Below are 15656 nucleotides of genomic sequence, written 5' to 3'. Positions count from 1 at the left end.
AAGACAGGTGAGGTATGAGTGGCGGCAACTTGAAATTAGCGGAGGTTGAGGCCTGGCAGATATCGAGAAGAGAGGATATATTGAAGGGCAAGTTCCCATCTACGGAGTTCGGATGGTTGGTGTTGGTGGGAAGTATCCAGATAACCCGGACGGTGTAACACTGTGCCAAGATGTGCTGGCCGTGCACCAAGGCATGTTTAGCCACAGGGTGATACTCATTACCAACAAACACTGTCTGCCTGTGTCCATTCATGCAAATGGACAGTTTGTTGCTGGTCATTCCCACATAGAAAGCATCACAGTGTAGGCATGTCAGTTGGTAAATCACGTGGGTGCTTTCACACGTGGCTCTGCCTTTGATCGAGTACACCTTCCGAGTTACAGGACTGGAGTAGGTGGTGGTGGGAGGGTGCATAGGACAGGTTTTACACCGGGGGCAGTTACAAGGGTAGGAGCCAGAGGGTAGGGAAGATGGTTTGGGGATTTCATAGGGATAAACCAAGAGGTTGCGAAGGTTAGGTGGACGGCGGAAAGACACTCTTGGTGGAATGGGGAGGATTTAATGAAGGATGGATCTCATTTCGGGGCAGGATTTTAGGAAGTCGTATCCATGCTGGAGAGCCACATTCAGAGTCTGATCCAGTCCCGGGAAGTATCCTGTCACAAGTGGTGCACTTATCGGGTTCTTCTGTGAGAGGTTCTAGGTTTGAGGAGATGAGAATGTGGCTCTGGTTATTTGCTTCTGTACCAGGTCGAGAGGGTAGTTGCGGGATGCGAAATCTGTTTTCAGGTTGTTGGTGTAATGGTTCACGGATTCAGGACTGGAGCAGATTCGTTTGACACGAAGGCCTAGGCTGTAGGGAAGGGACCGTTTGATATGGAATGGGTGGCAGCTGTCATAATGGAGGTACTGTTGCTTGTTGGTGGGTTTGATGTGGACGGATGTGTGAAGCTGGCCATTGGGCAGATGGAGGTCAATGTCAAGGAAAATGGCATGGGATTTGGAGTAGGACCAGGTGAATCTGATGGAACCAAAGGAGTTGAGGTTCCTAAAATTCACAAACCCAAGCAACCCGGCCGCCCCATTGTAGCTGGTTACCAAGCCCCCACAGAACGTATCTCTGCCTACGTAGATCTACACCTTCAACCCATTACATGCAGTCTCCCATCCTTCATCAAAGACACCAACCACTTTCTCGAACGCCTAGAATCCTTACCCAGTCTGTTACCCCCGGAAACCATCCTTGTAACCACTGAAGCCACTTCCCCATACACAAATATCCCGCACGTCCAGGGCCTCGCTGCAATGGAGCACTTCCTTTCACGCCGGTCCCTGCCACCCTAGCTAAAACCTCTTTCCTCATAACCTTAGCCAGCTTCATCCTGACCCATAACTTCTTCACTTTTGAAGGTCAGACATACCAACAATTAAGGGAACAGCCATGGGTACCAGGATGGCCCCCTCGTATGCCAACCTATTTATGGGTTGCTTAGAGGAAGCCTTCTTGGTTACCCAAGCCTGCCAACCCAAAGTTTGGTACAGATTTATTGATGACATCTTCATGATCTGGACTCACAGTGAAGAACAACTCCAGAATTTCCTCTCCAACCTCAACTCCCTTGGTTCCATCAGATTCACCTGGTCCTACTCCAAATCCCATGCCACTTTCCTTGACGTTGACCTCCATCTGTCCAATGCCCAGCTTCACACATCCGTCCACATCAAACCCACCAACAAGAACAGTACCTCCATTATGACAGCTGCCACCCATTCCATATCAAACGGTCTCTGCCCTACAGCCTAGGCCTTCGTGGCAAACTAATCTGCTCCAGTCCTGAATCCCTGAACCATTACACCAACAACCTGAAAACAGCTTTCGCATCCCGCAACTACCCTCCCGACCTGGTACAGAAGCAAATAACCCGAGCCACTTCCTCATCCCCTCAAACCCAGAACCTCTCACAGAAGAACCCCAAAAGTGCCCCACTTGTGACAGGATACTTCCCGGGACTGGATCAGACTCTGAATGTGGCTCTCCAGCAGGGATACAACTTCCTAAAATCCTGCCCCAAAATGAGATCCATCCTTCATTAAATCCTCCCCATTCCACCAAGAGTGTCTTTCCGCCGTCCACCTAACCTTCGCAACCTCTTGGTTTATCCCTATGAAATCCCCAAACCATCTTCCCTACCTTCTGGCTCCTACCCTTGTAACTGCCCCCGGTGTAAAACCTGTCCTATGCACCCTCCCACCACCACCTACTCCAGTCCTGTAACTCGGAAGGTGTACACGATCAAAGGCAGAGCCACGTGTGAAAGCACCCACGTGATCTACCAACTGACCTGCCTACACTGTGACGATTTCTATGTGGGAATGACCAGCAACAAACTGTCCATTCGCATGAATGGACACAGGCAGACAGTGTTTGTTGGTAATGAGGATCACCCTTTGGCTAAACATGCCTTGGTGCACGGCCAGCACATCTTGGCACAGTGTTACACCGTCCAGGTTATCTGGATACTTCCCACCAACACCAACCTATCCAAACTCCAGAGATGGGAACTTGCCCTTCAATATATCCTCTCTTCTCGTTATCCACCAGGCCTCAATCTCCGCTAATTTCAAGTTGCCACCACTCATACCTCACCTGTCATTCAACATCATCTTTGCCTCTGCACTTCCGCCTCGACTGACATCTCTGCCCAAACTCTTTGCCTTTAAATATGTCTGCTTGTGTGTGTGTGTGTGTGTGTGTGTGTGTGTGTGTGTGTGTGTGTGCATGCGAGTATATACCTATCCTTTTTTCCCCCCTAAGGTAAGTCTTTCCGCTCCCAGGATTGGAATGACTCCTTACCCTCTCTCTTAAAACCCACATGACTGAAGGATACGGCAGGATACCAAGTATAAAAAAGAATAATCAGAGTAGAAGTAATATTTGCAGAATATTTTAATTTTACGGAGACATGGATGATAAAAGATATCATGCAGGGCCAAAACAGTGCAGACAACGCAGAAGTCTAATGAACGTTACTGTGAGTAAATAGAGAAGGAACAAAGACTACTTATTTTAGCCTCAAGAGGAGCAAATGAGCTGAAGAGGTGTATTGAAGACTTTCAAACTCCAATTTCATTTGAATTTATTTGTACATTAAATACAATGTTTTTTTTTTTTTTTTTTTTTTTTTTTTTTTTGTATCGCCATTAGGTTTCAGCTGTGGGCTCAAGAAACTGGATGAAGCTTTATTTCATGTACTAAATAAAGCAAGAAAACAAAAAAGGGCAACTCTACGAAAGTAATTAAGAAATCGGCACACCGCTAGACTTCTTAGGAATATAGTCTCGCAGCAACTGATACATAACTGACATTAAAATTAGTAACATGATGCAGCATAGTGATTCATAATGTCCAAAGGAAACTCGTCGTACTAACTCATTGACATTTGAAATTGAGCAACACTGTCAGTTTCAAACTCATGTAACATTCCAGAAGAAGTAGGTCTTCTTTTAAGGGAACTTGTATTGAACAACTGTTCCTCAAGTGTCAATAACAGAAGGAACTAGCAAGCATATAGAGAAACTAAAGTCTACAAATATTTCATATTACAATAACGGGGTCTGCATTTTTGTTGAAAGCAATACTTCACAACATTTTTCAAACTATCTCCTTCATTTGTGTTTCAAAGACTAAAAAATGATGCTAAAAGAACAGAGTTATCTCAAAAGCTAGTGTGATGGTATTATCTTTTCAGTTGTGCATGTGGCACCCGCCATTCATTTATAGATGAGCGGTTCCTGCCCCCCACCCCCCTCTTTTTTTGTAATCAAACAATCTGGATTTTGAAAAAGGTTTAGGAAGCTGGCCACCATTACCTTCAGGAGGCAAAATACTTAGTAATGCTGACAGACACTTACACAAGTTTTTTAAAAAGTCCCAGCTTTTAGAGTTATCAGTTCCTTCCTCACAGAGGAATTAGGGAATAGGTTGGGGAAGACTGAAAAGGAAAGCAAGGCACTCCGACCCCAGGATGAGAGAGAGTAGTTAGGGTAAGGGGTGACAAATATGAAAGGGGAGGCAACAGACACTGAACGGGTATTATCTACAGGGATATAAGTAATTTGCCCTTTCTTTTTAACCTCCCCAAATTCATCCCTCTTTCCTGCCTGAAGAAAAAAGTTATGATTCTAAAAGCTAGGGGAGTTCATTTTACTTTTACATAGGTCTGTCAATACTACTAAGTATTTCTCCTCTTCAAGTAAATATTGGCCTGCAATTCTGTCTCATAATTTTAATTTATAGCAGTTTTAAAACTCTTTATTAATGAAGACTGCTTATACAGAAGACTTCATTAGTAATAATTTGGTTACATGAACGCTGTGGAAAGTTAAAGGACTTAGTACCAATACCTAAAATGACAGTGATACAATATTTTTAAATTTGTCTCTGAAAACAGTAAATCAGCGATTTACATGGAGCTATGATTATTTCAACAGGAATTACAAAAATGTAGTTGATTAAACTGACAAAAATACATATAGAACCTAATATACTATTTTGCTAAGAGTAATAAGATACTGTTCTACTTAGCTCTCACCATAAGTGTCTTGAGATCTGCTCTTTCTGACGGATTCTTTTTCAAACAGCTGTCAACGAAGTCTTTGAAGGCATCAGAGAATATCCCTGATGGTAACTTTGGAGGTGGCTCATTCACAATATAATCGAGAAGTTCAAATATTGCCATCGGACGAGGGCCATTGGTACCTTGCTGGAAGTTGCCTGTTAGGATACAACCAGGGCAAATTAACATACCTTTTTATGTATTCTAAATGTTCAGAATTACATAAGCTAAGATAGTTTACATGTAAAAAACAAAGCAATGTCATGAAGTTCAATTTCTTAAGATAAAATTTATAAAAGCTATGTGCCTGAAGAAATTGTGATAAAGGTAAAAAGAAAAGTGAAAGAGTGGTCTCAGATGTACTGTAGGCATAATTCCTGATTATGCCAGGAACAATTTACCATTACAAGGTGGTTCATATTTCATCTGTGACAACAACTCTGGTGCATTTTTGAAAACTTTCAAGACTGTTAGCTACAATAATTCTTACAACTGTTTGAGAATATAGAAAATGTAAGAACTGGAAAACACATTCCAAGCTATTTTTCTTCAAAAATTCCAAACAAGTTTGTAGAAATTTTGGGAAATAAGGTACAATCTGAAATACTGCGCAAGGTAAATTATACTTCTCTATTATGTTTGACTACACTATGCATAAGGCACATTTAGAACAGATGATTTAAATCATTATGTAGTTCTACACCAAGTATGGAGAGTGTTCTGTACAGTTTTGCTGACTTCATCGTAAGTCATCAAAAAATCAGAAGGGGATTACCAGAAGAAAAACTGCAGAAGCTGACAGCTTGGGCATTCACAATGGTCATGGCAAAGGCTTCGATAGTGGCTCAAAGTTAGCAGGAAAATATGAATGTGTAAAGATACATACATTAAATAATAATAATAATAATAATAATAACAATAACAATAACAACAAGAACAATGACAATTCCACGTAGTTCAATGGCCTCCTGCAATGTCACTAACCTACCCCATTTAACTAACCAGGTGAAAAAAATGTGCAGTATAGAATGTAGACCACATGTTGTTTCTAAAGCGCGAATCATTATGACGGCAGCTGAGTTTGGTTCATTCTGCGCATCTGACGTCACAAAAAACGGTCAGCCAATGAACAGAGAACGACGTTGCCAGAGCTCGACTGCAGTGCAGAGCACGGACGAGTGTCTTCAGTTTTAGAAACATTCAGTCATAAATATAGTAATTAAACAAAAGCAATGTCTTGATAGCAGTCTTCTTTCATAGAAAGTCTCGAAAAAGCATTCTTTATACCAACTGCTTCACATTCTATTAATTAATTAAACCAAACAAGCAATAAGCCTCCTAATTCAGGCGATAGCAAGGAAAGGTGTTTGTATCATTCTCACTAACCGCTTTTTCGCAATAAAGAACAGCGGTAATTGTTATTTCCTATTGTACTTCGACAAAACGTGAGTAATTTATAGTCATACCAACAGTGTTTGTCGGTATTTTGCATGATATTTTAATGTCTTCCAGGAGATGTGTTGAATGACGAGCTATGTTAGATTAATGGTTAAAGTGTACAGCTGCTAAGTGAAAGGTTCTAAGTTCAAACCTCCTTCAGTGCTTAATATTTTCTTTATTTAAAAACAATATCGAAGTGTCTTACTTCATGAATTTTATTCGTTTGAATGTAATTTTTTTCAAATTTCTAGTGGCAACTAAAATCGACCATATGGAAAGTATACCCTACGGACTTTTACCTCTGCAAACTCTTCAAAATTTCGTGCAATGGTTTACTACATCTAATGCTGCACATTAACTGCGTTGAACATCGAAACAAAATTAAGTCATTTATGGGGGGAAGGTATCAGTCAAGAAGATGTGTAAAAATCAAATTTTTGGGCCAAATAGTTTTTATGAAATCGAATGATAAAGTGTGTCAAAGCAGTCAAAACACCATGCGTATGCACAGTCAAGCAATGCAATGCTGACAAAATCGCGCACATCGCGGAATGCGGGGAGCACATCTCTGTAGTGGCGAAAGGTTTAATGCGGCCGTGGTGCTTTTAGTGCATAAACTGCGCGCTCCCCCCTAAACGTAAGTTTGCAAGCTAGGTTAAAGCAGAGACTGAAAACTGTTATCCAACTGTGATTTGATTCTGCAACCACTCTGTTTCCAGACACATGCTTTACTGCTAGACCACCAGGCCCAACACATACATAGATAGTTCATCTACTTGTATTGGTGAGTGAATTTAGGATGACTGACTATTCTGAAACTTTATCAATAATTTACAAATAAATCCAGCACAATATTTAAAATTTCAATACTAATTTCAGAGTAGCATATAAAGAAAGTTTAAGGATAAAAAACTGTGATCACAAATTCCTTTGGGGAATTTATATATCTGGCTACTCTGGTTAATGCTTATTTTTCCATTTAAAGTTACTGTGAGACAATTCTAAAACTGCCAGGCTATATTTCTTCAATTCATCTGATTTACATTTGTGTACACACAGCATTTTCACACTAACAATTCAACTGTATGAGACAATAAACAGAACTGCAATCTACAAAACAAGTTCATTAGATAATATACAGACACTTGCAACAATGACTTCCTACTCTACCACTTGACTGTTACCAACAATTGTTTCTGCAGTCACTGTCTCACATTGTTGCTGCATTCATTATTCATTAAGTTAGATTCACACTGTTTGTTCATGAATCACTCACTAAAAAAAAAAATATTAACTTTCATTGTTGCTCCAGGTGTCATTGTGAAGATCGAGATACACAAGTTGTTTTATGCCAGTCACACAAATACAAGTTTTAGCTAATTAAAAAAAGTTGAAAAGTACATCCTTCCAAAAACAATTAGTATTCAGACAGAGACTAAGAATACTGTATATTTAGCCATAGCCAAAAACTAAGAACTTTCAAACAGTAAACATAACAACCAAAATAAAAGAATTTTTGCCATTAATGTGTAGTTATTTAACATAAAATGTTTTTTGAACTCTTCTGTCAGCTTCAACTCATTTGATGTTATCACAATATATGACACATATGGTCATATCTTTTGATTGCATTGACTTAAATGCTTAAATTTTTGCACCCCCAAGGGACCACAACTTGTTACCTCAAACCTTTTGCTGAGAAAATGGATTTTTAGCAAACGGATAGACAGACAGACCGACAGCAATAAATAAAAAAAATATTCACTTGGTGTAACTACACACTGACAATGTTTGAATTTTTTGCTTTATTTATATTGTGAAACCTAGCTTCTTGTCACATTTAATAATTCTGTGCCAGTGGCAAATATCCTATCGGTTTTGATGAGGGAGTTTGCGAGAATCAAAACATGTGACACGAATGGCAACAACCAGCCTTATTAACTGTGCTTTATGCAGGACACAATCTAAATCCTGTCAGCCTGCATGCCGTAACAGTGTCTACATCTACATCTACATGATTACTCTGCAATTCACATTTTAGTGCTTGGCAGAGGGTTCATCGAACCACAATCACTCTCTCTCTACTATTCCACTCCCGAACAGCGAGCACGAAAAATGAACACCTAAACCTTTCTGTTCGAGCTCTGATTTCTCTTATTTTATTTTGATGATCATTCCTACCTATGTAGGCTGGGCTCAACAAAATATTTTCGCATTCGGAAGAGAAAGTTGGTGACTGAAATTTCGTAAATAGATCTCATCGCGACGAAAAACTTCTTTGCTTTAAGGACTTTCTAATGGCTTTTTTTTTTTTTTTTTTTGTAGCCAAACCCAAATACAGGGAGTCTCAGTCAAACCTTCCTGATTTCAAGGACCCAGGAGAGAAAAACCACAGTAGATATGGCAATGTAAAATGCATCACATTGTAGAGCACCTCAAAGAATTTATATTCCCACATCAGAAGTACCAAGTATCAATGACAGAGTGCGGCATGGTCGCATGAAGTGAAAATGGTGACTCCATAGCAGCATGCGCAAGCAGTAATGTGGTTTGCAGAAACAAAATCACCAATTACTGTGCAAAGAAATTATCATCGTGTGTATGAATGTGATCCACCTGATATGAAAAAAATTAAGGAATGGTATAGGAAGTTTCTGGCAACAGGAAGTGTTGTGAAACATTCTGGTGGTGCATGTTATGGAGTTTCAAAAGAGACAGTGGAGAACATCAGACAAACATTTCTCAGAAGCCCACATAAGTCAATTCGTCAAGCATCTAGGGAACTTGATGTACTTCAATCAACATTGCATTGTGTAGTTCACCAGTATCTTCGTATGAATGCTTACTAAGCGCAAAGTCTGGAACATCTGTTGCTGAACAACAAACCACGCCGACAACAATTTGTTGCGGATATGCTGCAGTGTATTGATGTGGATGCCAGCTTCCTGGAAAGATGTTTATCATCAGATGAGGCACCCTTTCATCTATCAGGAAGGGTTAATAGGCATAATGTTTGGATTTGGGGTCCGCAAAATCTGCACACTGTCATTGAACATATTCATGATAGCCCTAAACTAAACTTCTGGTGCAGGCTAATGCACAACAGGACCGTTCTTCTTTGTGGAACAAACAGTGAATGGGTCAGTGTATCTAGACATGTAGCTGAGGGTACACAAACTGCTCAAACAAGACTTGCAACCCAGCATCATTTTTCAACAAGACAGAGCTCCGTCACATTGGTCAACAGATGTTCGCAACTTCCTGGATAGGAACTCTCCCAATCGTTGGATCGGATACAGAGGACGCACTGCCTGGCCACCACATTCACCCGACATTACGCCACTTGATTTTTTCATGTGGGGATTCGTGAAGGACGACGTGTATGCAACCTAAGTGGACGATACTCCTATGTAGCGAAATCATATCACAAATGTGATTGCAACACTAACAGAGAAAATGTTACAAAGAAATTGCCAAGCAATTGAATATAGACTCGATATTCTTCGTGCTAGAAATGGTTTGCAAGTAGAGGTGTATTGATGATAAATAAAAAAATTCTTTGAGATGGTCTACAATACAATGGATTTTTCACTGCCGTATCTGCTGTGTTTTTTTTTTTTTTTTTTTTTTTTTCCCTGGGTCTTTGAAATCAGGGGGGTTTGTGTGGAACACCCTGTATGTTTGTGATTCTACAGTGGAAGTGCTCTTTTGTACTTTTTGGCAAACTTTTAAAGAATGTTTTAAGTAGCAGGAAAATGTAAAGTTTGGAATTACATACACAAATTTTACATTTCATAAATACTTCCGTATTCCATATTTTTGATGAAAAATAAAGGATTATAGTTTGTTTAAATTTCTTCTGGTGAATTTCTTTCCTATCTGGTGTTCTAGGTCATAAATACATTTGAGAGTTGTTATGTTTACATCAAAAATTTAGCAGAAGTCCAAAGATGTTTACAAAACTTAGATACTGAAATGTGAAATGTGCAGTCAAATTTTAACTGTGCTGTTGACTCAATCTTAACACCTCAAAAACAGACGTATTTCACAAAAAGTGTCAAAAGTATGTGGAATTATATTTTCATTTAAATTGTTTAGGCTTTGCTATTAGTTCACAATGTAGTTACCACTTCAGAAATTGCTACACATTCCACACTCCACTTGATGTCTCACTGCATATTAATCTCTCTCTCTCTCTCTCTCTCTCTCTCTCTCTCTCTCTCTGTCTGTCTCACCCCCCAAAATAATATGCCAAAAATTCCTATGCAGTTCATACTTTTGTCATAATAGGCACCACATATGTGACAAATTTGAAGGTAGTTTGTATATTAACCAGAACAGGCACTACCATAGTCCATGTTTACGGTTGCCAGATTTCTTTTCATTCAGAGTAAGTTATAGCCCAACAGAACACACTGCTCAATAATAAAACTATGAAGAACGCTACTCAGAGTACAATCATAGTTAGATTGTCAGAGATGAGATACAAATCAGTAGACACACGAATTGCCCAAACTTTTAACGACTTCTACTGATTCAGAATTAGATAGCCCAGACCTGAATAATTTTTGTAAACACTTTTTGAATGAAAACGAGTAACCAACATCTGTGACACAGCTGATAAACTTGACTTCATGACTGAATGAATGCTGAAAGCAAGGAAATGAAAAGTAAAATTATAATAAAGTTCTGCGGCTAACTCATATTTGAAGAAGAAAGTCTTCACTGCTCAAAAACTTGCTGTAAGACTAATATGTGGTTCACAGTCATTATCATCTTAAACACATCTGTTTGCCGAGTTGGGCATCTTGACTAGTATTTCGATATATATTTATTCAGTTTGTTATAAATAATCCACTACAGTTCCAAAGGAATAACGATGGGCACAATTATAATACCAGAAGAAAAAAATGTCATCCATTACTCCACATTAAGGTTGCCTTTAGCACAAAAATGGGTGCACAATGCTGCAACTAAAATTTTTGATCACTTACCCAATGATATAAAATCTCTGATAAAAAGCAAAGTAGAATTTGAAAACAAACTGAAAAAGTTTCTCCCTGACAACTCCCATAATCCACAGAAGAAAATCTATTATTGTAAAGTGTAAAATGTAGTGGGTAGGAAATACTAGCTCACATCTGTTTACTTAATAATAATAATAATAATATCCTTGTAAATGTACAGCATGTAGTCATATTTACAAATTAATTTCTGATGTAAATGCAAAATGACTCATTTCACATCATTATAATCTATCACGCAAATGACAAATGGAACTTGAAAATCACTAGTAAATACAGATTTCCCCAAAACAGATTTTTCTCAACTTTTAATCATTGACCTTTTACTTTCAGTTTTAATTTATAATTCATGCACCATTAACAATTTATGACGAGTAAATGAAGTGTTCTTATTTATGAATCTTACTAAAAACCAATGTATAATTGCTTCTACAAATAATATGGAAGAGATGCTGTTTTACTTTCAGTTTTTCGATAGTTTATACAATTAGTAATTTAGTTACTACAGTGAAGCATTTAATTTGTAGTGTGCAATATTTTTCATAAACATAGTTCATTTAAGTTATGGTTTTCAATAGTGCTGCATTTCTATTAAATCTATTAACAAAATCATAAAATTGCTAAATCCGTGAAAGACAAAAAAAAGTGTAGTTTTATAGGGAAAAGCAATCAGCTTTAGCAGTTCTGTCAGGAGTGTACGACCATCTTAGAAATTCTTTTACTAATGTTGTAACTAAGATTAGTTGATTTCTGTTATCAAATGTAAAGAGTACAGTAAACTCACTGTGGGTGGGAGACTGTGGAGGTGCATCACCATTCTCAATTCTTTTTGGTCCAAAGATGGCGGCAAGTGTTTTAGCATCTGGTGGTGGAATAGGATACATTCCTATTGCCATCTCTACCAATGACAAGCCCAATGACCAGATATCACTTTGGACTGAGTAATGTGTTCCTTGAAGACGTTCAGGCTGTTCAACACACAAAATGCATTAAAAGTAAGAAAAAGACTGCCAGTGACACAAACAGCACAACCATGTTGAAGCTTACCGACATGTAGCTCCTTGTTCCTACAAATGAATTGGCCATAGAATCTATTAACTGACCAGACACTCCAAAGTCACATATCTTAATCTCTCCACCACTGTTTACAAGGATATTACTTGGTTTCACATCTCTGTGCATTATGGCATGCTTGTCTCTCAAATAGCTCAATCCTTTTAACACCTGAAATTTCAATCAGAGACAATTCATTGTTCAACATCTGATAATATACAGAGATATTTATACCAAATGGAAGCACATAACACTTTCTGAACACTCACAGCAGACGTAATTTTTCCAAGAATGGGTTCTGGGATCTTGCCTGCTTTTTTCAATATCAAATCCAGTGAACCACCATCCATGTACTCCATACAAATACTAATCTCGCCATCGCTATAAAATGAAAGGCACATGAATGTACACAGTTTTGTCCACTGTAATGATAGTTTTAAAAAAAGTGAAATACAATTATGCTAGCACAAAATAGGTCCAAAACAGAATTGCCAGCAAATACACTTGAAGACAAAAGAAACAATGCACCACAAAGGAATTATCTGAGTGGGACAGAAATCAGCAGATGTGATGTGCATGTACAAACAGATAAATGATTACAATTTCAGAAAAATTGGATGATTTATTCAAGAGAGAGAGATTCACAAATTGAGAAAGTCAATAGTACATTGGTCCACCTCTGGCCCATATGCAAGCAGTTACTTGCCTTGGCGTTGACTGGTAGAGTTGCTGGATGTCCTCCTGAGGGATATCGTGCAGAATTCTGTCCAATTGGTATGTTAGACTGTCAAAACCCCAAGCTGGTCGAAGTTTCTACTCATAATGATCCTTACTTTAGGTTCTCTTACCGTGTTTAGGTGGCACTATACTGCTGAAATTTAAGCACAGGATGGATTGCTATAATGGGCAACAAAATGGGGCGTAGAATATTTGATGCACCGCTGTGCTGTAAGGATGCCACAGATATAAGCTAATGGGACCTACTATGAAAAGAAAAGGCAACCCAGACCCATTGCTCATGGCTGTCAGGCTGTCATCCAAAAACTCTATAACTCTGTGCAAAGCAGAACAACTGTTTTCATAAAGGCCAGAGATGGACAAATGTTTTCTCGGCTTGCTCAATTTGTGAAGCTCTTTCTCTTGAATAAATCATCCAATTTTTCTGAAATTTTAGTCATTTGTTTGTGCACATCCAACAATTTTCATCCTATTCAAATAATTCCTTCATGGCATGTCACCTCACCCCCCCCCCCCCCCCCCTCTCTCAATCTCAATCTCTCTCTCTCTATCTCTCTTTATTTTTGTCTTAAGAGTGTATTATGGTCATAATGTATCAAGAACATGCAAAATATGTCACAGTCACATAACTTGATGAACACCACAGTACCTGTAAAATGCTCCATAAAACCCAACAATGTGAGCAAAATTGCACTCGTGGAGAACCTTCAGCTCTCTAATAATTTGCTTCTTAATAGCAGGTTTCACTTCAAGATGAATTAGCTGCAAAAGAAAATGTAATGCCAGAATCTGTATATTTAACATGAAATGATGAGTACAAAAAATACCTGTTTAATTGCAATGAACATATTTTTAACACAACATAATTTTTATGAACAATAGTAACCAATCCTGCAGAAGTCACATTTACAATAAGAAAACTGTACACTTTAGTGGACAGGTTATAAATCAAACACACATCCTTTCAAAATGGAACAACTAATAAATTAGTGATGTGGTGAAGAATAGTAAAATACTGTTGTGACATATGAGACATGTACATCATTCTTCCATATACGATACCAGAAAAACGTAAAAGAAACCGGGACAAACTGACTACCTCCAATTGTATCTAAACTTCCACAGTATTTGTAAAATTCCTTGGGGTTCAGCTGGATAACAAGCTAAAATGAAGTCAACATATTATGTAGAGTTGACAACAGGGCATCTTGTAGAAGATTCTTCAGGAACCTTAGGAATCTATCACTGATGTGCCAATACACTTTTTCCCTACTGGTTTTTGTGCTTATTAGTAACAAGAGTGACTTTAGGAAAAAGTGTGAAATTCACAACAACAATACTAGAGGTAAAAACAGTTTCCATGTAGGTTATACATCTCCATCAATGATTCAGAATGGGGTTTTGGTGTAAAACTGTGTAACAGTTTGCTGCTAGACATCAGGCAATGTTCCCAGGCAGTGAACAAAATGAGTGGGGGACCCTTTAGTTGTGATATTAATTCAAGGCTTGTTTTTTAAATACCATTTTGAAATAATATAAAAATTCACTGACTCTTCTTAACAATTTTATTTTACATGAAAGCCTGTATTTTTAACTAGTTTTTTTACATAATTCTCACCAATATTAAGGCACTTATTGTATTATACAACCAGATTTTTGAAAACCATTCTTGCAGGAATCTGATACCTTATGTGATTTGGCAACAATTGCATCTCTTAACAGTTTAAGAAACTCACCACGTAATGTCAAAATCATAAAGCATCTGTTCTCTCTCACTTTTTCATCAACCTCCTCATGCCCATTTGTATGGCCATCTATAAAAGGTCTCACCCACTTCTGTACTATCCCATTGCTCACAATGTTGTCTCCATACAATTCATTAATCTGAAGATGCATTTCAACCCCTTTCACACCTTTAGCACATAATATTATTTTGGATTATCAGAGGAATTATCAGAGGAAGCATTTCAAATCTTACAAAAAATGCTGAATGTTGGTGGGAATTACATAAAAAAATAGATTACAGTACAGGCTTTGATGTAAAAACAAAATTGCTAATAAAAGTCTACTTGTTTTATTTTTATTTCAAAACAATACTTAATTAAAAAACACGCCTCATTATTTTCAACAATGTTTAAAGATTTCTCACTTAGTTTTTTTCTTTTTTTTTCTACATAAATGAGGATTCTTACAGACTAATATATCTCACTCTGACACCCTAGTTGTGGTAGTAGATGAACACATGTTCATACAATCACCGTTGATCTTTATTTTACAATTGCCATTACCAACTTTGGCCCATATAAACAAGTACTCATCAGCATTTAATTTCTTCTTCTTCTTAGTACTCAAAACAAATGGCATGCTTGGAACTAGAGTACCATAAGGCTGTTGAGCCAACAGTCCTGTAGTCTCCAAAATACTCCATGTCTTCCAAGTGAGAATATTAGCATCAGGAAAAGCTTCAAGGCCACCATGATCTGCTTGATTGCCCCACACAACAGCAAGTGTGAGCCAAGTACTACCTCCAAACACTGCCTGTACATCACAGGTAAAGTTCAGATGAAGGCCACGAAATACATTAGGACCTCCAATTAACTGCTGCTTATTAAATTGACCAGCAAGGTCAATATCAATAGCCTTCAAGCTGCGATAGACAGGTACACAGGGTGATTAGCCGCTGGCGAGGCTGTGGGGCGCAACACGGGCCCTAGTATTGCTAGGCCCGTGTTGCAGAAAAATTCAGTTCCGGTTGCGCAACGGCGCTGATAAGGCCGCTCGCTC

General features: G+C 38.4%; 1 protein-coding gene across 2 annotated transcripts in view; it reads right to left on the bottom strand.

Moving 5' to 3' along the window:
- Positions 1-15656, bottom strand: part of LOC126281223 (dual specificity mitogen-activated protein kinase kinase dSOR1) — an 84540-nt gene that overhangs the window by 12476 nt on the left and 56408 nt on the right. For both annotated transcript variants that reach the window (XM_049979976.1, XM_049979975.1), the window contains 5 exons: positions 13522-13634; positions 12404-12515; positions 12129-12305; positions 11866-12049; positions 4594-4775 (listed from right to left, as the gene is read on the bottom strand). In XM_049979976.1, coding sequence (XP_049835933.1) covers positions 4594-4775; positions 11866-12049; positions 12129-12305; positions 12404-12515; positions 13522-13634 — 768 coding nt within the window. The remainder of the gene's footprint in view (positions 1-4593; positions 4776-11865; positions 12050-12128; positions 12306-12403; positions 12516-13521; positions 13635-15656) is intronic.

This window comes from Schistocerca gregaria, chromosome 7, assembly GCF_023897955.1.
Source record: "Schistocerca gregaria isolate iqSchGreg1 chromosome 7, iqSchGreg1.2, whole genome shotgun sequence".
NCBI classification, from domain to species: Eukaryota; Metazoa; Arthropoda; class Insecta; order Orthoptera; family Acrididae; genus Schistocerca; species Schistocerca gregaria.
The sequence above is the reverse complement of the archived record's forward strand: the minus strand, read 5'-3'. Positions and strand labels throughout refer to the sequence as shown.